Source organism: Chelonus insularis, unplaced genomic scaffold (genome assembly GCF_013357705.1).
Source record: "Chelonus insularis isolate UGA/USDA-ARS -01 unplaced genomic scaffold, ASM1335770v1 contig_3_pilon, whole genome shotgun sequence".
In the NCBI taxonomy this organism is placed as follows: Eukaryota; Metazoa; Arthropoda; class Insecta; order Hymenoptera; family Braconidae; genus Chelonus; species Chelonus insularis.
In genome coordinates this window covers 2,917,893-2,940,484 of record NW_023276556.1, presented here as the reverse complement: position 1 = coordinate 2,940,484, position 22,592 = coordinate 2,917,893, and the positions used below count along the sequence as shown (strand labels likewise).

General features: G+C 28.1%; 5 protein-coding genes and 2 long non-coding RNA genes across 10 annotated transcripts; 3 read left to right on the top strand and 4 right to left on the bottom strand.

Annotated features, from left to right (window-relative positions):
* Window positions 1–1,341: 1,341 nt before the first annotated feature.
* Window positions 1,342–3,789, bottom strand: schlank (ceramide synthase schlank). Its single transcript, XM_035086075.1, has 6 exons — window positions 3,326–3,789; window positions 2,698–2,925; window positions 2,251–2,581; window positions 1,953–2,071; window positions 1,722–1,866; window positions 1,342–1,632 (listed from the first exon to the last, which is right to left on the bottom strand). Exons 1-6 carry the CDS (start codon window positions 3,502–3,504, stop codon window positions 1,513–1,515), a joined length of 1,122 nt encoding a protein of 373 aa, XP_034941966.1. The 5' UTR covers window positions 3,505–3,789; the 3' UTR covers window positions 1,342–1,512.
* A 954-nt stretch (window positions 3,790–4,743) lies between these two features.
* Window positions 4,744–8,811, bottom strand: LOC118068542 (xenotropic and polytropic retrovirus receptor 1 homolog). Its single transcript, XM_035086018.1, has 10 exons — window positions 8,322–8,811; window positions 8,143–8,243; window positions 7,922–8,075; window positions 7,595–7,842; window positions 7,093–7,354; window positions 6,651–7,018; window positions 6,235–6,577; window positions 5,997–6,166; window positions 5,806–5,939; window positions 4,744–5,748 (listed from the first exon to the last, which is right to left on the bottom strand). Exons 2-10 carry the CDS (start codon window positions 8,209–8,211, stop codon window positions 5,487–5,489), a joined length of 2,010 nt encoding a protein of 669 aa, XP_034941909.1. The 5' UTR covers window positions 8,212–8,243; window positions 8,322–8,811; the 3' UTR covers window positions 4,744–5,486.
* Window positions 8,812–9,042: 231 nt separating this feature from the next.
* Window positions 9,043–9,750, bottom strand: LOC118068517 (uncharacterized). The gene is made up of 2 exons (XR_004690521.1): window positions 9,541–9,750; window positions 9,043–9,404 (listed from the first exon to the last, which is right to left on the bottom strand). It is a non-coding gene; the product is annotated as an uncharacterized lncRNA (long non-coding RNA).
* Window positions 9,751–9,812: 62 nt separating this feature from the next.
* Non1 (nucleolar GTP-binding protein 1) lies at window positions 9,813–12,290 on the top strand. The gene is made up of 5 exons (XM_035085979.1): window positions 9,813–10,014; window positions 10,129–10,403; window positions 10,465–10,702; window positions 10,775–11,980; window positions 12,065–12,290. Exons 1-5 carry the CDS (start codon window positions 9,967–9,969, stop codon window positions 12,218–12,220), a joined length of 1,923 nt encoding a protein of 640 aa, XP_034941870.1. The 5' UTR covers window positions 9,813–9,966; the 3' UTR covers window positions 12,221–12,290.
* A 633-nt stretch (window positions 12,291–12,923) lies between these two features.
* On the top strand, window positions 12,924–17,385 carry coro (protein coronin). 4 transcript variants are annotated; one of them, XM_035085678.1, is made up of 6 exons: window positions 12,924–13,224; window positions 14,382–14,587; window positions 15,289–15,770; window positions 15,853–16,231; window positions 16,339–16,578; window positions 16,649–16,831. In XM_035085678.1, the coding sequence occupies exons 2-6, from the start codon at window positions 14,390–14,392 to the stop codon at window positions 16,829–16,831; spliced, it is 1,482 nt and encodes a 493-aa protein (XP_034941569.1). In that variant the 5' UTR covers window positions 12,924–13,224; window positions 14,382–14,389. The 4 variants fall into 4 exon arrangements, with proteins under 4 accessions (XP_034941569.1, XP_034941570.1, XP_034941568.1 ...); XM_035085679.1 differs by lacking the exon at window positions 12,924–13,224 and adding an exon at window positions 13,976–14,249; XM_035085677.1 differs by lacking the exon at window positions 12,924–13,224 and adding an exon at window positions 13,978–14,232.
* On the bottom strand, window positions 15,327–18,506 carry LOC118068350 (uncharacterized). Its single transcript, XR_004690501.1, has 3 exons — window positions 18,273–18,506; window positions 15,537–15,665; window positions 15,327–15,468 (listed from the first exon to the last, which is right to left on the bottom strand). It is a non-coding gene; the product is annotated as an uncharacterized lncRNA (long non-coding RNA).
* LOC118068349 (lipopolysaccharide-induced tumor necrosis factor-alpha factor homolog) lies at window positions 17,889–22,327 on the top strand. Its single transcript, XM_035085681.1, has 4 exons — window positions 17,889–18,038; window positions 20,833–20,962; window positions 21,058–21,208; window positions 21,924–22,327. The coding sequence occupies exons 2-4, from the start codon at window positions 20,857–20,859 to the stop codon at window positions 22,024–22,026; spliced, it is 360 nt and encodes a 119-aa protein (XP_034941572.1). The 5' UTR covers window positions 17,889–18,038; window positions 20,833–20,856; the 3' UTR covers window positions 22,027–22,327.
* The last annotated feature ends 265 nt before the right edge of the window (window positions 22,328–22,592 follow it).

Below are 22,592 nucleotides of genomic sequence, written 5' to 3'. Positions count from 1 at the left end.
TATCTTACAGCACGCGTGCCATCATTATTAAACAAATAAAAGATTATGTAATCATGTTTAATAATAATTGAAATTTTCTTATTCTTAAATCATTTCATTTATTATTAAAATACACTTAATTTGCATTGTATTATCATCATCTCTAATATTATTTTCATTGGTTTAATAAATTATTAATGATAAATTCCTCATCTATAATTATTTAAAACAAGAATATAGTAATAAAAAAACTTGTCATGGCAAATTTATATTCCAAAAAAACAAATTGATGCCTAACAAACAGAGACAATAATTTTTATATTTACCGAAAGTACGTTTGATGTAATACAAAGATTAGAAAAACATTATGGAATGTGCATTTAATGCTGTAATACTAGTTAAATATTGTTAATAATGAAGAATAAAATATAAAGTAAATAAGTGACTCATAAAAATTGGGAAAAAATTAATTAACATAAGTATTTTTTTTTAATGACTTTGAAGCAAAAACATTAGTCATGAATTATAATATAATAGGCGATTTTGACTATTAATTAGTAATTAAAGCTAAATGATTTGTAAACAATCAATTGCTATTTACACCTTCATTACTGTATTTTTCATCATTATAGCTTCCTTCACTTTTATTATTACAGACTTCTTTTCATAAATGTTCAAGGATTGTATATCTTAAATGGCTGATTTACCTAGATTTATCAAATAAGATTGTTTCTAGGGTTTATGAAATGAGTTTCCATAGTCTTATCATGAACTCTATAATTCACTGTTCTAGTCTTTAATTATACACATGATGCAATAATATGCTATGCAATGCTTTCATTAACCAGCATTAATACTTACTAGGTTATTTAAACTGACAGAAAAAAATAATTAAGAAAATTGTATTTATAACCAATTCTTTAATCAAAAATATTTGATCGTATACTGTTTTAATTGTTTTTCTTTAAAAAGTTCGTGTTAAAATCAATTATTATAATATTATATTATCTAAATTAGATTATAAATGACGAGTACTAAGTAAAAAATTATTTATACTTTTATAAATTAAGCAATATTTTTTATGCTTTTGTACGAGAAAAGAAGTTCTGGGATAGTTTTGGAATTATTTTATACATTTATTTAATATTAATTAATAAATACCATTTATTTGCATCTTAATGAATTTTTTAGGTCGTAACTTTTTGGTTTTTCTTGTATTTCTATTTAAAAAACTATTTCACTTATTAAATTTATAAAAAAGCTGAAGCAGTTAATAAGATAATTTCAATTATATAATATCTTAAATTGAAACGTTTTCTAAAAAAAATTCTTATCAATAAATTTAATAGAAATTGTATTTAATTTTTTGTTCATTTTTTTCTTAATTCTAATATTGAATCAATGTTATGAATTTATTATAATTATTGGAGGAAAAATTTTATATAGCAATTTGTGACTGCCTACCTATAGTTTAAAATCCTCTTAATGTTATTGACATTGAGTAATATCTTAATAGCATGTCGTAAACATCAATTAATGCTGCATATCACTTGCACTCTTAGAGTGGTTACTTGCTGAGTTGTTTGCTTGGACATTATTTGAAGTTTCATCTGATATTTCTTCACTGCTGTCACTTCGAATATCGCCTTCCATCTAATAAACAAAATAATTATGTCGTGAGTCATCAATCGCCGTGTCATTGACCGATTAATAGAACATCGAATTGTTCAAAAAAAGCATACCTGGCCTGCATAAAATGCGTTATAAGCAATTTTTAAAATTAAACGTGTCCATATTACATGTAATATGAACAATAAAATTAATAATGAGTTGAAAATATAATATGCTGGAAACATTGGTACAATTTTAGGAGCAGCTATCGAAGTGCTGGAAAATTAAATAAATAATTAAATTTATACACTAACTTAGATATACTACATTATAAAATCTTAACATACTATGGAAATAATTACCTATGTATAATCCATAAAGGATAAATTCCCATACGTGTTATCAACCACAACACAGTAAATATTCCAAAGATAGCATCGCAAGTTTTTTGATAGCTTGCATACTTGGCCATTTTTGCAGCCTAAAGAATAACAAAAAATTACTTCTTACATAAATTTTTTTAATGACTTTATACTATACAAGCTATTAATAATCTTAAGAAGGTTATTCTAACAAATAATAATACCTTTATTAATACTACTGATTGGAAAAAGATATTCAGTACATTTTCAAGGCTCCATTGTATTAAAAAAAACTTACCTCTAAGAAAATATCTGCGCAATCATGCACAACTAGTACAAGAGATCCAATTCTCGTAAGATTTCCAACCCACGAGAAACACATGAGAATAATAGTAGCTTTGTGATGAATGAACATTTGCCAAAAGTCTTTTCTTTTTACATCGAAGAATTGAGATATACTCAAAGACCAATAAAAAGCCATAGAGATCATGTAATACCACCAGATATCATCTGTCACTGCATGGTACGGATAACCATAATAACAATGCTTGATATCCCACAGCCACGGTTTGTCCCATAAGATGACAAGACCGTAAATGAAAATTAGAACGTAATATAAACATCTCCAGCTATTTGTAAACAATAAAAAGCATTGTTAAAAAAAAACAATCGTAAATTTGTACAATAATTAGTCATTACTAGCTATAAAAGTAACGACCTTCAATGACTCAGAAATGCAACCAACCTGTTCTCACAAAATTTCGTCAGAGTTGAAGGTTTATCTTGAGATCTTCGTAATCTTAACCATCTTTCAACTTGCCTCTCTGACCAATCTAATTGCTTAGCTAATGCAGTTATTTGTTTATGTTTTATTTTTTTAGAATAAGCTTTCTCTAATAATGGATTCGGAACAGCTTTTTTAGTTCTCGTTGGTTTTATGCCAATAGATAATCCAAAAGGAGAAAAACAAAATCTGAAAAAATAATCAAAAAAAAAATTAGAATATAAAATAAAACTTGAACAAATCACGTAAAATTGGAGTTAATATTAAGTCAATTATCGTTCATTTGATTCAATGTTGAATATTATCTGAAATTGCAGAGTAAACTATGAGAAGTTTTATGTATAAAATTATTGATTGAACAGCATAAGTCTTTTAAAAAGATTAAAACTAAATTATTTACAAAAATTTTAAAGTGAAAAAATATGAATAAATTTTGTTATAAATTAACCGGGATTAAACTGATTATAACCTAAAAACTGATTGGGATTCAAGGTTATACTGAGATAACCTATCTGACCGGCAACGAGTCTGCCGGGATTTATGATTAACAATGCCTGTTATAAAATAATATCAATGCAATAATACTTACTTTTCTAAGGCATATCTCACTACTAGAAGTCCGAGAGCCATTGGAATGGGATATGCAAGGTGACGATAATCTGCATACTTATTTTCCGAATTAGGAGCGATATCATTCCAGGTTATATTTGGTGGTAACCAAACATCAGGCGACCAAAATGCTGATGATATATTTTTCAGGATCTCCATAATTAGGGATCCTGACACACGTGTAAAATTGATGTAATTTATTAATGTTTAATTCAAATGTTAGAAGTTAACACTTTTTTTTTCTGTTTCTTATTTTAATTTAGTAATCGTCTCAAGAAGATAAAACGACTCCACCCTGTTAGTAATATTCCAAGGCTTAAATGAACACTCGCCGTTATCGCCGTTTAATTATTAGCCAAGACCTATAGTACGTTTAAAACAGACTACAGTCAAGGAATACCACTCGAATAAAAAGATCCGAATCACGAGTCGTGAGCCGACTATGTCAGCGCATGATGTATCCCCATCCATTTATGAGTAATATGCAAAAATGATTTTAGAGAAGGAATAATTAGAAAATTAATACTATGATTCTGAAAGAAGAAATGTTCTTCAAAGGTCACATAACAGTATTACATCATTATTCACAATTTTATACATAATATTTAAGAATGCAACTGACGTTGACAGTACAACCCATGTTATTTGATTGAATATTAATACTGACTTCCGGGATTTAAATGATTAAAGTTTGAATCAATACAAAAAATAAAAAGTATTTCGAAACTTTTCTTTAAATTAACAAATAATTGAATAAAATTGGGATTTTATTAACAGGCAACGTTCCTATAAGTTTTAGACAATTCATTTACATTTTAACAGTTTTATAAAAAAATTGTTGTGACCTGGGTTCAAACCAGGATTTCTAATTATCTGTACATCGTCGCAATCTTTGGCGTAGTTAATCCGTTTCTTCGGATCAGTTTCTTTTGCGAGACGACAAGTAGTTGTTTAATGCCTGAATAGTAGATGTATCATGAGTACCGTCAAAGTACGGAAGAATTTCTTCCAAATTATGTTTCACGCAAAGTTGCTGTCAGAAGGTTTGGGTATGAAAGTTGTTATCTAGGATTTGCATCCTAAAAAACATGACACTTTATCACTTACGCCAACACAACATTTTTTTCAACAGTATTATATTTTATTCATGTTTTTTATTATAATTACAGAATTATTTACACAGATATTAATTAAAAAAATATTTTGCTTTAGATTATTTGTAATATTATTGACAAGTTTATTGAAGAATCATCTTGTTTCCTCATTATTAATATCTTTTTATCATACAGCACTTGAAAGAAATGTTTACAAAAATATATAAAATTTAATTATGATGGTTTCAATTATAATAAAATCATTTACAAATTCAACTGAACAATTTTTCACCATTGATGAATTTTTTTAAAAATTTTTGTAAAATATATTGAGTGACTGATTCAATAATATCCGCTGATAATTTATTACATACATATTTTTTTAATTATTGATATTGCTTTAATTTATTTAATATGACTACATCTTTTTTGTTACTAACGTTTAAAGCATGGTTGGAATGAAAGAGTAAATATCCTATATTAAGTATCTATCGTTAATTTCAAAGCAAAACATCAACAAAGTTTTTTCAATAAATTTATATCGTATGAAAACTAGAGTGCGTGAAAATATTTCGGAGTAGCATTGTATTGAGAAAAGAATTTTCTTATAACAAACAGCTCTGTTCTTTAAATTTAGATAAATAAATTTTACTTGATAGAATAAATTTACAACAATAATTAATAGTAAAATAGTTGCATCTTAAAAAAAATTAACATTCGTAAAAATTTGTATAAAAAAATCCTCTTTTCAATGTGGAAGCACATTGTTAAATTAATTTTTTTCATTAATAATCTACCATCCTCACGATAAAAATCTTTTAATCTAGTTTTTAATAGTGAGTGACATAAAAAGGCACTCGATGGCAACGAGTTTAGTCTTGAAGTAAGAAATATTTTACAAATGCCATAAGTACATTTCCTAAATTCTGAATAAAATTATGATAAAAATATCTTTTTTCTATAGTTTTAAAATTAAATAAATCTCTACAAAATTTACACTGTGTCTCACATTTCTTCCAATTTTATATAACATTTTTTAGTATTGTTTCAGCTATTGTTTGAAATGTCAATGTCAACTGTTTCTTCTTTAAGTAGTGCACGTTTATCTTCTTTAGCAGTGCTTTGTTTTTTTCCACCAGTTTTACGTTTACCTCGATTGATTACACCATTTTCATCATCCATCATGCGTAAAATTTGCATTTGGTCTGAACTTTCTATCGGAGCAATTGAAATGTCACGTACGGCACGGAATTTACCACAATTATTCAGATGTTCGTTTTCCAATCGAAAGAAATTCCATATAAATCTCCTGTTAAATAGTATAATTAGATGATTTTTTATTTTACAATAATTAAAATAAATTTACCTGAATACTTCAAGTGGAGCAACTATTGATGTCATCAAATCAGTCGAGACATATTGATATTCTATTAAAATATAACTTGCAATCCATATAAATCTCAAAATAAAATCTTCAATTATAGCAAAATAATAAAATCCCTACAAAAAATAGCAATGAATTATTCAACTCTAACTTTACTTCTTGTTTTAACTTACTGCAGCAGAATAAACAACTTCTTCACGTAAAAATCTATTTTCTCCAGCATTACTATCTAATAATCCCCAATCCATTTTTATGTCCCAAGTATATGAGTAAATTGAATTAATTAGACAGCTTATCAGCCAAAACCATAACCAAGGACTTTCCCATCTATTGAGATATTTTTCTATAAAAAAAAATAATTAAATGTTTCAAATATACATAAAAACTTATTTTACTCCAAATGCAATTTACCTCCATGATATTGTCTTAAAGTAGCAGCAATAACAACTAAAAATGTCGTAGCATATTTCCCAGCATTTACAAGATGGGGAAAAGCTTCTTTAGAATCTCGATATCGCCGTAAGCATTGAGCAAATCGAAACCATGCTGGGAGGCAATTAACTATTGGTCGAACTATGAATGATTTCGACATGCATTGAGTTGTATCTCCGGCCTGAAGCCAATTTCCATTAGTAATATAAAAACAAATTAAAAACTGGAAATCTAATAAAGGTGTCACGAGACTGTTCAATTGATCCGCAAGCCAGAAATCAGCAAAATTGACAAATGCGAATGGAGCAATTATCATTCGCCACTAAAAAAAGAAGAATGGTTAAATTGTTTGTTGTTAATAATTTATCAATTATAAAATATTCTATAATGCTTACTATGATTCGTAATAACCAAAATCTTGCTTCGTGTCTAAATATTTTAAAAGGATTAAATAAAAATCCAAGCATAATACAAACAAGTACAAGTGGATTTACAAATGGAGGAATACTGAGACTTGCACTATATAGAAAACTGAGTAAACTTAAAGTCCAAACGACTCCCAAAACGGCAGCTAATTCCATAAGATGTTGCTCTGACAAATGATTTCTTGGATCCAGTTCAAATATTAAAACATGATTGACACCAGATGATCTCCAACCGTAAACATTGACTCCCATTAAGAATAAAAATTGGACGATAAGTAATGGACCCCGATACAGACGAAATGCTATCTTCAAATTCTCTCTGCCATCGTGAAAAACAGCTGTATAATAATAAAAAATAAATAATATAATAAAGTGATTTTTATAAAGTAATAAACAAACGATGGATAGTTACCAGAAAGTACTACAGCAACAAATAGAACAATAAAACTTCCAGAAAAAAGACCAACTTTGAAAGTAGTCCAAGGACTTTGATGTTCTCCAAGTGGAGGTACCCTTAATCTTTTCATGGCACGTTGTCTGTCTCCTCCTTCCAATTCATTTGTAACAGCCGCTTCCGTTTCTTGAATTAATTTATCAATATCCTTTGAGGTATAAAAATGAGATGTTTCTACACACTCCACCCTCCATTTTGATCCCGAATCCACTGACAAAAGCTGAAGGACATTTGGTCATTATTAGCTCTGTCAACTACTGCTATTTTTAATAATTATATAACATATATTACTCATTACTTGGTTTAAATTTTGGACAAGAAATGTACTGCAGGACGATTATGGAATTTTGGGTGATTTATACAATTTATTCAAAAAAAATCATGCAAAGCTATAATAAAATTAGCACAAACACGAAAACATAAAAAGGTTCAGGTAAAAATATGTGAATTAAATAAATACCTTATCGTGTTTTTTAAGTATTTTTCGAAAACCTGTATAGTTTAAATTCTGATAATTTTGGAGTAAAATTAATGATAAATAATATTCTGAAAAAGCAAGCTTCAACTCTCGAATTTTTCTAGTAGAAAGTTGTGCTTTCGTGCTTGACATTTTTCCTTTATTTTTTCCACTTCCTCGTTGAAGGTCCAATGCTCTTCTGAGTTCACTTTGAAGAGCAGCATATTTTCTTGTTGCTTCTGCTAACTTTTCTATAAAAAAATTAATGAATGTATTAATAAAGGAGTTTTTTATTGATAATGTAAACAAGAAGTTTTCTGACATACTTACCAGAATAAAATGTATTGATTTTTTTTAATTCACGATCACAGAAAGTGAAAAATACTTCGTCAAACGATGCAAAGTGTCTTGTAATTACTTCTGGTTCGACACTTTCAGAGGAAGGAGCTTCTTCGACAGCTGCATAAAGCATTGCTTTCATTTCCTGTTAAGTAGAAAATAAGATTAAAAGTAACAATATTATCAAATATCGAAGATAACAAATAAATTACCTCATAGCTAATATATTGTTTTCTCCATTCTGGAGTAATATGGGCAGACAAATGTTCAGCAAATTTCATTTTGCTGGTGAACTTTTCAACTAGTTAGTTAACTAGAAATAATTTTTATATATATATGACATATTCATACACTAGAAATTTTTTTAATAACAATGAACTCTAGAACTTACTTTCAATTATAAGAATTCTAACTGAGAAATAATCTGCATTTATAATCTTAGAAAAGCGTTTGTCGGTGTCATAATTACAATCATTAAGTTAACAATAAATATTGATAAAACTCTTCAAACAAAAGGTATTCATTATTGTTTTATGTATGTTAATATATAAAAATAGAGTATTAATAATTTAAAAAATAAGATGAAAAGCAAAATTAAAATACTTGAATTATTTTATGACTATTATCAATTATTAGAAGTGATATGTTGGTTATCATTCACGTGATGTCTCATCGAAGAGAATACCACTCCACTAACGATATTTAACTTGAACACACTAGATTCATTTTGATTAATAAAATAAACTTGGTTTAACCTCAGACAAATCTTTGTTTGAGATCTATATTATACCGATTATCTTTGTTTTGCAAGAAGCCTGAGATTTCGCTCTGATCAGCAGTTATCACGACTTTTTATTGTGTCAAATTTTTTCTAAATTTGCTTTTACTTCTTTACTAAGATGTAAAGATGTCGCTTTTATAACATTCTTGAAATTTCACGATGTGTTATTATTATGGCAACAATGACAATTTGCTGCAATAAATTCAAAAACATTTTTTTAAATAATTAACTTTTTTTTAACTACAACAAATAGTGTATGGGTAAACTTTAAAGTACTGGTAAACATTGCTGATTTTTTCAATACACACTACAATATATAATATACGATATATTGATATATTTTTTGAAAGTTATTCAATTTTATTTAATAACAAAAGAAGACAGAAATTATACAATAATTGTTTTGATAAATAATTTTCTTATTACAATTCGATTCTGTTGAATGAGTGTTCACATCACTCTACACTGAGATGATGCACAGCATTTTCAGTTAAACAATACATAATGTTTAAAATAATTTAGCAGCAAGAAATACATGTATTTTTACAATGTTGATCCAATTTTTTAGAGAATTGTATTTATACTAGAATCGAGTACTAATCAATTTTATTTAATATTTTAAATTATTTGCTGGGCAATCTTGTAATGCACTCAGGTGGTGGTGGTGGGAGTTTCTCAACTGCATTCCACCAACTGCAAAAATTAATACAATAAAAAATTTAATTTAATTAATCCTATAAGAATAAAATTCTAATGTATTAATATTTAAATAATCAAAATTAAATAAAATAGAATAAGAAATATAAGAAAAATCATTATGAATGATTACAATGGTTGATGTTCATGCTTGAATCTTAAAGCTATTACAAAAATTCCAGCTGCTAGGTACACTGGAATAAATGGAGTTCCAATGAGTGCCATTTTTTCGAATTAAAAAACTGAGAAGTTAATAAATAGAGGACAAAATTGTCTTTCTGTTAGAAAATTATGCACTATCGGTGAACATAATAGTACTGAAGTATGTCTGATCATTAAAAAAAGTGGTACCAACTGTATAAAATAATTTGACAGGCAAGACAACTGTATACACAATGAAGTGATCAATTTTTCCAACAAGAAGCACTGAAGAGCAACATAACCTCAGCATACACATGCTGGCACGTGTGAATTGATAATTTTCAAACATATGAGTTTTGTATAAAATAATTCATGAATTTGTTTAGTATATTGTAAGTAAATATTACAATAAAATACAATGGCTTTATACAACTTTAAAAAAATTACCGTCGTTCCCACGGCAAAGGTAAATATATCTTTTCAAATATTCTATTTGTATTTAAGGTTATCATAGCATTACACTATTTAATTTTTTCTTACTAATATATATTATTTGCTAATTTAATCATTAAATTTATAGGATTTCATCGATATAATTTTATCGAAAACTCAAAGGAAAACTCCAACAGTAGTTCATAAACATTATAAAATTTCTCGAATTCGAGCCTTCTATACTCGTAAAGTTCGATTTACTCAACAAAATTTCCATGATCGTCTTTCTCGAATTATTCAAGAATTTCCAAAGCTTGATGATGTTCATCCATTTTACGCGGATCTAATGAACGTTTTATATGATAAAGATCATTATAAATTGGCATTAGGGCAAATTAATACTGCCAGACATTTAATCGACAAGTAAGTAACTTCAGTTGTCTTTTTTTTTTCAAAAATTTAAACGATTTTTTTTCTCTTGAAGTGTTGCAAAGGATTATGTTCGTTTGTTGAAATATGGAGATTCTTTATATCGATGTAAACAATTGAAGAAAGCTGCTCTGGGTCGTATGGCTACAATAATGAAAAGACAAGCAGCAAATTTAACATATTTAGAACAAGTTCGTCAACATTTAGCTCGTTTGCCGACTATTGATCCTTACACACGTACAATTATTATTTGTGGTTTTCCAAACGTTGGAAAAAGTAGTTTTATCAACAAAGTAAGTTGAAACATTGTATAACAACTATTAATTTTATTTTTGTTGTTATTAAATTCGATTTTTGATTGATAGATTACACGAGCAGATGTTGAAGTCCAGCCTTATGCATTTACAACAAAGTCTCTTTATGTAGGCCATACAGATTACAAGTATTTACGTTGGCAAGTAGTAGATACTCCAGGAATCCTAGATCATGCATTAGAAGACCGTAATGTTATTGAAATGCAAGCAGTAACTGCATTGGCACATTTACGAGCAGCAGTTTTGTATTTCTGTGATATTTCGGAGCAATGTGGTCACTCTTTAGACGAACAAGTTAAACTTTTTGAATCAATTAAACCTCTTTTTGCAAATAAACCATTGATTGTTGTTGTCAACAAAGTAGATGTCTTACGTCTTGACGAATTATCACAAGAAAAACGTGATGCTCTAAAAAAACTCGAAGAAAAAGATGTTGTTTTAATGGAAATGAGTACAATAACAGATTTTGGTGTTATGGAAGTTAAACAAGAAGCTTGTGAACGATTATTATCTTTCCGAGTAGATCAAAAAGTCAAAACAAAAAAAGTAGAAGGGTTATTAAATCGATTACATGTTGCTGTCCCTACTCCAAGAGATTCTAAAGTTCGTGCACCTTTTATTCCACCGAATGTGGCATTAAAGAAACAAGCTGCTGCAGAAAAAGCTGAAAAGAAACGTAAATTAGAACGAGATATCGAAGAAGAAATGGGAGATGATTATGTTTTAGACTTGAAGAAAAATTATGACATAGAAGGAGATCAAAAGTATGATATTATTCCTGAAATGTGGGAAGGTCATAACATTGCTGATTATATTGATCCTGAGATCTTCGAAAAACTTAATCAATTAGAAAAAGAAGAAGATATGCGGATTGCTGCTGGTATGTATGATTACAAAGTTCCAGAGCTAACGGAAACTATGAGAGATATTCAAGAGCTGGCCAAACAAATTCGGGAACAGAAAATGATTATGAAAGAAGAGGCTCGTATCAATAAACAGTCTACTAAACCTGTAATGCCACGAACAGCAGCTGCAAAAACACGAGGTAGATCTGTCACAAGATTGAGAGAGGAAATGGAAAAACTTGGTGTCGATATGAATGATACTGAAAATGCGCATTTCACTAAAACACGTAGTAGATCGAGATCTGCATCTGGTCCAGCAAGGAAACGGCAAAAATTAGAATCTTCATCTCAGTCAAGAGCTCGCAGTGTTTCTCGACCTCCACGAGACGATATGGGTGTCAAGGACGTTGTAGTAAGTTCAAAATATTTTTGTCTAGATGACTTAATTAATAATATCAAATTATTTCGGTGTTTTATTCATCTTTTTTCATTTTAGATGAAGCACAAATTGAAAAATATTGCTCATAAAGCAATAAAGAAGAAGGTTGCCAAGAAGGGTCTAAAAGGAGAAGCTGACAGATTTATTGGAAATAAAATGCCAAAACATTTATTCTCTGGCAAAAGAGGAGTTGGAAAAACTGATAGAAGATAATCCAATTTATTCAAAAGTTATAATAATTATTTTCATTAATCAATTAAATATATCTGAATAAGCTTAAAAATTTTTTATTCGGTACAGTCTTTATATTTGTAATTTTTATATTCCAGATGTTTTCAAAATTATCATTGCATAAGAAAATGTTCATACCTAAAAATTCATTCATTCAATTTTTATTGAAATATACTTCTATGCAAAAGGCTGCTTTATATTTACTAATAAACGATTTTTTTCATTCAAGTTGAAAAAAAAGCTGTAATAATTGTATTTCCAGATGAAATGGTTAATAAGTATATTTCTAATTAAAATTATTCATTAATCACTAAGGAAGAAAATAATTTTCTCTGTATGCAATGGTAATATTAATATTTTAGATTCTTTAAAGTCAGTAGACGTGGAAGTGGAGTGAAGATAAGAAAATTAGTTTGATAGAGAAGGAACATAAAGATAACAAAAGGAAATGTTAGAAAAAAGAGAAAATTTATCGATAAAACATAAATAATGAATACGGAATTTTTATATTAATTATTGAAACAAAATGATCAGTTTTAAAGGAATAAAGTAAAAGTCAATATTTTAGGATATCTTGAGGGTTGGCCTCTTCTTCAGGGTGTCCATTGCCAAATAAGGTGTTTCTCTAGGGTTTCCGGTTTTCCGCTTGCATTTACGCCACCACTCGGTGTTTCTCCAAAGTATTCACCACGTTATTAGAGCTCTAGAGAGAGCTTTGTAAGTCAACGAATGCGTGCGTTTAAAATTATAAATCGGCCGTGCGTTGCGACTTTTAGTTACCAAAAATACGAGATGCATGAAACACGTAGAATAACGATTGGAAGTAATTGAAGTTTTGATTAAATTAAATCTTTAATTACACCCATGAATGGATTATTTTTTTAAATATATTTTTAAATAAATTGTGATTGAGTAATTTAAAAACAAAGCTCCTTCAAAAGGAAATATACTTGGTAGACCTTCGAGTTGTTTTTGTTTGGCTATCGGTAAGTTTCCTATGACTTTATCTAACGTGAAGTTTCTTAATTGGCGTTGAATCATACATAAAAGAATATGTTAATTGTCAAAATAATTGAATTTAATAAATTTGATGCTTTTAATATAATTCAATAATAACGTACATAAATAAGATCGAATTAGATTTTATCAGTAATAAATCAATGCAATTCATTAATTTCCTACTCTGGTATCCAATTTCATGCGTGAGAAGAATAAATGTAATTTTACCGTGTTAGTACAAGCCTCCAAAAGATTGTCCTACTTATTAGGCAATAAAAAAATTTTTTGAGGTTAATTTCATAATTTTTAAAGAATTATTGATATTTAAATAGAAAATGATAATTAAATAAATGAATTATAAAAAATTATAATATTAAAAAAATTTATATATCATATTAAAATTATCATGCATGTTTAGAGAAAAATTAACTTAGTCACTTTGTAGGTTATTTTTAAAACTTGGAGTATTTTTTTAATCAAATTTCATCATGAAATCAAATTAAAAATGATTGATTGATTTCAGAAAAATAAATCAAAAGATAAAATTTAGTATAATAGTTTGTATTGGACGTGAAAACGGAGTAGAAACATTTTATAACTATTACTCGCGGTTTTGGAGTTTTTTTTATTTTTTAATTTAACTTTAATAATTAAAAACGAATAATAATAATTAGCATAAAAATATCAAAGGGCTTGTGATCTTAACGATAAAGGAACATAGACAATTGGCAACATCGGTGTGATATATACGACATTCATGTTAACTCTCTCTGGCGCTATTACGGGTTGCATTGGAATCTTGGTTGATTCGAAAATATTCAGATTTTAGTCGTGTTCGTTTGGCATCCGAAGGGTGGGGAATCTATTTATAAAAAGTTTCGGGGGATGATCTACGCGACGCCCACGCCCGAAGTGGCTACGTAACGATTATTTATTGTAACAATAATGATTGTAGTTTAGTAGCCGGCGTAAATATTTGGATATTCCTGCGGGACGTGAGTGAAATTTTGAGGTTAAATCCATCGCTTCCCATATTCATCGTGTATAAATGCACGACTCCTTCGATTCTTAGTTTTTTCATCATATTTTTCATTTTATTATTTTCAATTTTTTATCTTTTTATCATTAATTGTTGATACTCCAGGTACAGGTATGTCTTTTCGTGTGGTGCGCAGCAGTAAGTTCCGCCACGTTTACGGAACATCACTTAAACGAGAGCAATGCTACGACAACATCAGAGTTTCCAAGTCTTCCTGGGACTCCACCTTTTGCGCTGTCAATCCAAAGTTCCTTGCGATCATCGTTGAATCCGCAGGAGGTGGTGCTTTCATCGTTTTACCTCATAATAAGGTAATTTCCTTATAAATTTTTATTATTACAAAATTAAATTTATGATTTGATGTATGCTAATTTAGTACTCTAACCGTTCAATCACTGTGACAAAAAGTGTTATTATTCATTTATTGATAATTAAATTCTATATTGTCTTTTCATGATTTTTTATTAATAATACTCAACTCAGTAAAATTAATTGTAACTATTCAATTATGATATATTTTCATGTGAAATTGGTGTAATTAAATAATTTATTATTCTCATTAAATAAAATAATTTTAGATTTTGATCTCTATTCAAAAAGACTATTCAATGAGTTGTTCATGAAGTTCACATAATGAAGTAGATGTATCAGTGATGAATCATGCCGAAATAATAAGTATTAATAATTGAAGTCCAGTCTTTGTCAGCCTTTCTAACATCTTAATAATGTTTATTATGATCTTTCAATATAAACTCTTGAAATATATAAAATTCATATTTTAAATGAAACAATAATTATTTAAAATAAATTAATACGGAATATACTTGAAAAATTTTCAGTTCTATTAATTCTAGCAGGATGAGTTTTTTTTTATTTATTCTAAATATGCTAAATTTTATATTCAATAAGTAATAATTATTTTATTATTATTATCAGTGTTAATTCGAAATTTCTATAATTATTTATACTATTAAAAAATATTCTTTACAATTTAAATATCTTTCTTTATCAGGTAGGCAGGATATCCGCCGACCATCCATTGGTTGGTGGCCACAAAGGTCCTGTCTTAGATATTGCATGGTGCCCACATAATGACAATGTCATTGCCTCAGGTTCTGAGGATTGTGTCGTTAAAGTATGGCAAATTCCTGACGGAGGAATATCACGCACGCTTACGGAACCTGTTGTGGATCTTCAATTACATCAAAGAAGAGTTGGTCTAGTATTATGGCATCCAACAGCTCTCAATGTTCTACTTACTGCTGGTTCCGATAATCTCGTTGTCATCTGGAATGTTGGAACTGGAGAAGCACTAGTGAAAATGAACTGTCATCCAGATGTTGTTTATTCTGCATGTTGGAATTGGGATGGTTCCAAGCTTGTTACAACCTGTAAAGATAAAAAAATCCGTATTTTAGATCCTAGAACTGGGGATATATTAGAAGAAGCAATTGCCCACGAAGGAAGTAAAGCAACACGGGCTATTTTCCTCAGGTAAATATTTAATTTACTTTTTTATAAAAATAAATTAATGGATTATTTAACTTTGCTAAATAATTAAATTTATTTGATATAGAGGTGGCCTTATTTTCACAACGGGCTTCAGTAAAACATCAGATCGGCAGTATTCATTAAGGGCCCCCGATATGCTTGGAGAGCCAATCGTTATGGTGGAATTAGATTCAAGTAATGGAGTAATGTTTCCTTTATATGATCCAGATACAAGTCTTGTATATCTTTGTGGTAAAGGAGACTCAGTGATACGGTACTTCGAGATAACGCCTGAACCACCCTTTGTTCACTACATCAATACCTTCCAAACACCTGACCCTCAAAGAGGAATTGGAATGATGCCAAAACGTGGCTGTGACGTTAACAGTTGTGAAATTGCACGGTTTTATCGTTTAAATAATTCTGGTTTCTGTCAAGTCATATCTATGACAGTTCCTCGAAAGGTTTGTTTCTACATTTTTTTAAAAATTAATTTTCTTGTTACTAAAATTGATCAATAGCGTATGACAAACTGTGATAACGATAACTTATCGTTAATAATTATTTTTAGTCTGAACTCTTCCAAGAAGACTTATATCCTGATACACCAGGAGATACTGCGGCTATATCAGCTGAAGAGTGGGCTGCTGGTACTGATGCTGAACCGATTTCTATATCTTTGAGAGATGGTTATCAACCTTCCACATCGAAAAATGAATTAAAAGTCACCAAAAAAGCTAATGTTCTTGGCAAAAGTACCAAAGTTGGAGCTAATGCAGCTCAAAATTCATCACAAAATAGCGGAGTTTCTGTAAGTAACAACTAAGATAAAAAAATGTATGAATAAAGGAATTGAAGTTAATAAATTTTCTCATTTATAGGAGGATGTCATTAAAGAGTTGAGAGATGAAATTAGAAAACTAAAAGCACTAATTATTAAACATGAAACGAGAATTCGAGTATTGGAATCAGCAGTGAGACTTCAAATGAAGGAAGAAGAGGAAAGAAATGAAAATAATGCTCCATCTGTAGATAGGGATTATCTAGCGGCGGATGAAGTGTGATTTCCTTGAAGAATTTTTTATAAAAATTTTAGCATGAAAAAAATTTTGTGATGTTTTTCTTTTAATGAAGAAAAGAAAAATATACACGAGAAGAATAAGAAGATCGTACTATATTTTGATAATACGAAAAATTCGTGTAAATATTAGATAGTTAGCCGAGTTGCCTTATATTCCGATCACTTTTGCTACGATCTTTGTTATTTATTATATTGTACATCTTAAATCATTGTGCCTAATTCTTACTTGTTTTTACTATCTTGACATTACTATATTCACTCATTTTTTAACAGCTCAACAAAGCATCTCGTTACCTGCTAATAATATCATTAACATAATCATGTTATTATATATGTAACGTTATTTTTTGAATTTTTAAAACCGTATATACCACTTAATTAATTTTAAGTGATTTGAGCACAACGAGTGACTCAATTTGTATAAAAATAATTTTTTCTTGTAAAATAATGTCAATAAGAGATAAATTGAAAAGTTTATTTGTTTAAATCAAAGTGCGATCTATTTTAAACATTAGTGCCAATGTTGAAAATATTTTTCGGATATTTTGTAAAAATACTTTTTATCTACATAATTTGAAATATCATTGACATCTTTATAAAAAATATTTAACTAGACTATTGAATGTTATCTAATAAATAAAAATTTTGTCGTATGATAAAAAAGTATTGTTTACCTTAATCATCAAATAATTTGTTCTTATTTAAAAAATTTTTTAATATTCCGTTTTCATTATTACTATCACTACGAGTGTCCTATAAATATTACTTACATTAGAAATAATTGAGAATATATTAAAATAAACTTTTATCATCACTAATGTCTCTTTATATATATATATATATGTCGTTCTCAAAATGTATAAAGTAATGTTAATATATTTAATTCTATTAATGAATTAAAAAAAGTACACATCAGTGAGCTACAAAAAAGACGGAATGGTGGAACGGAGCTTGCAGCTGTCTCCCTTCTTCTCGCACGGACGATTGTTCGACGTACGTTTAAACTTACGTACATGACCCCCCACTGCTAACAATCTTGAATGATCATCTCCAAGCTTCGGGGAGTTCTAGTCAGTACAAGTGTTCTACTAAAACGTAGCATAGCACGCATTATAACGAAAGCAACACGCGAGTGAGAAATAAAGTGAAAATCGTCAATACGATACTTGCTTGAATATCAAGGATTAAAGGTTGGTCGAAACTTCATACGTCGCAAATAAGTTTATGATTACAACACATAGAAAAATTTTCTAAAGTACTTCAAAACTGACATATTTATCGATTTTACTTGACTACTAATAACAAAATATTTTATAGAGTTTAAACAATATATTAAAACTATTAAAATTAGTGGAAATTAAAGTAAAAAAGACAAAAAATTTGCATAACGTCTAGACTTTGGCTAGACTGATTAATTAACTCACCACATTTTATCATCCTTCTTCGAACAATTTTTTTTTATTATTATTCTTTTAACTGAGTACTAAACTTGTCACGTTTTTCGATACATATGGAATTGTCAATGACAAAAGCGCGTTTTTAAGACCTGTTGCCATGATTGGGATATCAATGACTGCGTTTTAAAATTAGAATATAAAATATCAGGGCTGTATTCAACTGTTGAAGCTATTAACTAGACTTTGAAAGCTAAATTCTTTTGGCTAAATAATAATGGAGTTGAGAACCACTTAAAACTATTCAAAATAATTTCGAATTCGATGACCTTCAAAAATAATTTCAATAACTGTACAATGAATTTTCATTCTAACGCTAATTATGATTACTACACATGTTATTGTTTACGTCAAAATTAATTGAAAGAGTAATTTTCAAGAATATGATTGTCATTTACGTCAGTAATATATGATGTTGTAATTATTTCTAAAGTAAAAAAAAAGATCCTAAGAAAGTTTAAATCAGAAATAAAATTTTTTATACATGAGAATTATTCGCTAAATCTTATCAATTGATTCAAGATATCATGAGTATGTGGGAAGTAAAATTCAGAACGCAATAATACTCTTTTTGTATGAATAAAAAATATTGTAAATTCTCTCAATATCTTTTTTTAAAATTTTTCAAAAGATATATCAGCTTTTGCTGCTTCATAAAAAGTTATCATTGATGACTACAAGTTCAGATTTATTTTTCGCTAAATATAAAAAACTACAGTTATTATATCCTGTCGTTGCTGTAACTTGTGTCGCATGCATAGCATGTTATAAAAATCGATCGCTTGGTAAATTCCTTTCAATATTTTTTTTTCTGTTATCGAGTTTTATACATACTGTACACATACAGTATAATAGAATTATTTTCTCATGTTAATTTCATACTGATTTACATATGCTAAAAACTAGAGAACCATTTTTTACTATGTAACCTTTATATAAATTATTGTTGTTTGAGTTGACATTTTGGAGTTCTTTTTTTTTTACTTATTACTCATTTCTCTGATAAATACGTCAATTTTTTGTCATGAACCTTAAAGTAATGATATCATCAAAAAGTAAAGATAAAAATTTCGTAGAAATGACAAATAGTATCACAAAGGCAAATAAATATCGGTCATAGCAAAAAGTATTCATTTCACAGTACTTAATACTTATCTCAATTGTTATCAGCTCATTCTATAAGCGTACAAATTGATTTTTTAACATAACGAGATGTTTTTTTTCCTCCATAAAATTAATCCAAACAACCATAAAATACATAACCAATTGACAAGGTCGAATTTTTTAAATGTCTAATAAGTTTATATTTTGAAATTATCGTCAATGATTACAGCCATTATGATGGACATTATTTAATGTTTAATATTTTGAATGATGAGTCATTGTAATCTTTGTTTATTATCGTGATAAATTCACAAAAAATTTCTTGACGTACATGTTCTACTTCCGAAGATTGACTTTTTCATTAGTGTATATGATAACATAACTATTGTCATAATAAAAAATATATTTTATATCATATCTTTTATCTTTTAAAAGTATAAAAAAATCTTTAACAATTCATTGATAATTATCATGAACTCAATAACTAGATAATAAGTTTTACTTATTCCTGACCATCAGCTTGTATACTAAAGTATTATTTAAAAAAAAAAAAAATTAGTTACAATGGTTTATAGAAGATTGTGGTTTTTTTTTTTAACTTCAATATTATTAATAATCAATTTAAAAAAATGATTATACTGGTATGAAAAAAATTTTTAACTATCATTTATAAATTTTTATACATTGTACTCATTTTTATTTTAATTATAGAGGTAGTCTGTTTGATGCAAGTGTGAAGATAAAGTTTGTGTTTGTAATATATGTATCCATGTTGTAAATTTTTATAAAGATAAGCAAACTGAAACTTACTTTCGTATATTCTGTAACATTCTTCATTAATTTATTTATTGTTGACATACCTAAGAAGTATTACTAGAATTACAGAATTCGATAAAATTAATTTGAATACACTACGTATTCTCTGGACTTGCTCCGATTAATAGCGATGAAACCGATGAATAATATTGTCAAGGCCATATTATTCTTGGATTGATATGCTTGCTTATATATCAGCGATACTTGAGTCATAATGATAAAATGTCAGTACATCTGAGTAATGATAAGTCAGACTCTTAAAATATATTCTGTTAACAGTGCAAATTTTTTGCAATTAGAGTATAATTACTTTAAAATTTAATTGACTGATGTACTTGATGATTTTCTACCATTGAAAATAAAATATTCATCAAGATTCTTTTTTACTTTGTAAATTTCATTTCTAACTTATTTGCTTTTCAAAAGAATATAAACTTCTGTTTATTTAGAAATTTTTCAGCTATTTGATAACTATATGTACAATAAGAAGAATCATAAAAAACTATTGACAATATCTTATTTGTTGAATATATTTTAAGCCTGTAAATATCTTTTCTAAAGAAGATTTTGATAATATTGTTAGATAATAAAAGTTGTTATTATGTTACAGGTTGTGTAATTAAACTTTGAAATCATGGATCCTAAAGGGCCTGCTTATCAACAACCACCACCACCAGGATTTGCTCCTCCTCCTCCTTATTCACCCGGACCACCACCTCCTGGAATGCCTCCAGCACCAGGTAATGTTTAATAACATGATGATGGTGTATTTATTTGATAATTTTTTTTCTGTAATATTTTCAATCAATTTTTAATATTGAATAAATGATTCCAGGTGTTGTATTTGTTCAACAAACAGCAAGTACTTTCGGACCAGATCCAATGCGAATGACATGTCCTCACTGCCAAGCTAGCATTTCTACGAGGGTTGATACTGAACCTAATACAAAAACTCATCTTTTTGCTCTTTTACTCTGCATTCTTGGGTAAGAACAAATATCGCTTTAAAACTTATTTGCCATTTTTACTAGAAAAAAAAAAATACTTTCAACTCCAATTAAGTTGAAACTAAATATTATCAACAGCAATTAAAATCAAGGATTATTACCTTGTTCAGTATTAACCAGGAAACATTATGTATTACATCAGAATGTGCAATGAGTATTAACACGACCTCTAACGTAATTCATAGTTGGTATTCATACACGTCCGATTCTAGGAAAGAAAATCTCTGACGTGTCTGGATATCATTTGTGTGAACGACCGTTCATTTACCAAGAATCTATATAAATATATCAATAAATAATAAAGCTATGAATCTAGCTATAATAGAAAAATTGTTAAGGTGGCCCATTTGTTTTTATTATTTTGAAAATTAATTTTCTTCAGATAAATAAATAATGACAGTATAATATGATACTGATGTTAATTTTGAGTGGTAATTAACACAAATTATTCTCAATTGAAAAACAAAAATTAGAATAAAATGATCATAGAAAGGTTCATTTATTTTAAATGTGGCTATTAAATTTGAAAAAAAGCACCTTTCAAAAGCCTTTTTTATTATATAGAACAATTGTAACTACTGGTCTTATATTTTTATATCTGTAAAAGATAATTAATATATCCTAGAGTATTTTGAATACTAAAAATTTCCTGTTCATAAATTAGCTAATATTTTGATACCATTTTTTATTGTAGATGCTGGCCATGTGCTCCGTGCCCTTATTGTATGGATACTTGTTTGGCAAAGAAACATTATTGTCCAGCTTGTAAACAGTACCTGGGACAGTATGAACCTTAATGATGCCATCCACAAACTTACACATTTCATTATTGTTTTGCAATTCAAATTCTTTTGCAAGCGTATATTATGACGTCTCACGGAGAAAGTTGTTGCATATATTATTATTTTATGAATATAAATTTTCCATCATTATAAACTATACTGTAATTTATATACCAAAATATTTTATAAAACACCATTTTTACTGCACTGCAAGCAATTCTAATTGAATAATATGAAAGTAATCACGAAAAAATAATGGCAATAGCTTTAATGTTTATGAAATACAAGCAGATCGAAAAAAGTCTGTAAATGACTATTAAATGAATATTTTTTTAACTCCAAAGAAACTAGTATTTTACTAGTTAACGAATGAACTAATATTTTTAATATAATATATAAAAATAAAGAGAATTATATTAAAAGTTTGCAACAAAAATTCAGGGGATATTATACATATAGATTTTGTAATTTTTTAAACGTAGCTTTTTTAAATGTTTCAAAAATATTTTCTTGTATTTATTTTAGGTATTTGCGTTTATTAAAATTATGCATAGCTTTAATATATATTACTATGTAATAAA

Bases quoted from the DNA above. Each gene is read 5' to 3' on its own strand.
- LOC118068542 (XM_035086018.1), bottom strand. From the start codon at position 8,211: ATGAAATTTGCTGAACATTTGTCTGCCCATATTACTCCAGAATGGAGA. The intron at 7,355-7,594 runs GTATTTATTTAA...AATGTCCTTCAG, and splicing joins TACTTAAAAAACACGATAAG to CTTTTGTCAGTGGATTCGGG. The intron at 6,578-6,650 runs GTAAGCATTATA...TTCTTTTTTTAG, and splicing joins TTTGGTTATTACGAATCATA to TGGCGAATGATAATTGCTCC.
- coro (XM_035085680.1), top strand. From the start codon at position 14,390: ATGTCTTTTCGTGTGGTGCGCAGCAGTAAGTTCCGCCACGTTTACGGA. The intron at 16,232-16,338 runs GTTTGTTTCTAC...AATTATTTTTAG, and splicing joins CTATGACAGTTCCTCGAAAG to TCTGAACTCTTCCAAGAAGA. The intron at 16,579-16,648 runs GTAAGTAACAAC...TCTCATTTATAG, and splicing joins CACAAAATAGCGGAGTTTCT to GAGGATGTCATTAAAGAGTT.
- Non1 (XM_035085979.1), top strand. From the start codon at position 9,967: ATGGCTTTATACAACTTTAAAAAAATTACCGTCGTTCCCACGGCAAAG. The intron at 10,015-10,128 runs GTAAATATATCT...TTAAATTTATAG, and splicing joins CCGTCGTTCCCACGGCAAAG to GATTTCATCGATATAATTTT. The intron at 11,981-12,064 runs GTAAGTTCAAAA...TTTTCATTTTAG, and splicing joins TGGGTGTCAAGGACGTTGTA to ATGAAGCACAAATTGAAAAA.
- schlank (XM_035086075.1), bottom strand. From the start codon at position 3,504: ATGGAGATCCTGAAAAATATATCATCAGCATTTTGGTCGCCTGATGTT. The intron at 2,926-3,325 runs GTAAGTATTATT...TTATTTTTTCAG, and splicing joins GTGAGATATGCCTTAGAAAA to ATTTTGTTTTTCTCCTTTTG. The intron at 2,582-2,697 runs GTTGGTTGCATT...GTTTACAAATAG, and splicing joins ACGAAATTTTGTGAGAACAG to CTGGAGATGTTTATATTACG.
- LOC118068349 (XM_035085681.1), top strand. From the start codon at position 20,857: ATGGATCCTAAAGGGCCTGCTTATCAACAACCACCACCACCAGGATTT. The intron at 20,963-21,057 runs GTAATGTTTAAT...AAATGATTCCAG, and splicing joins TGGAATGCCTCCAGCACCAG to GTGTTGTATTTGTTCAACAA. The intron at 21,209-21,923 runs GTAAGAACAAAT...TTTTTATTGTAG, and splicing joins CTTTTACTCTGCATTCTTGG to ATGCTGGCCATGTGCTCCGT.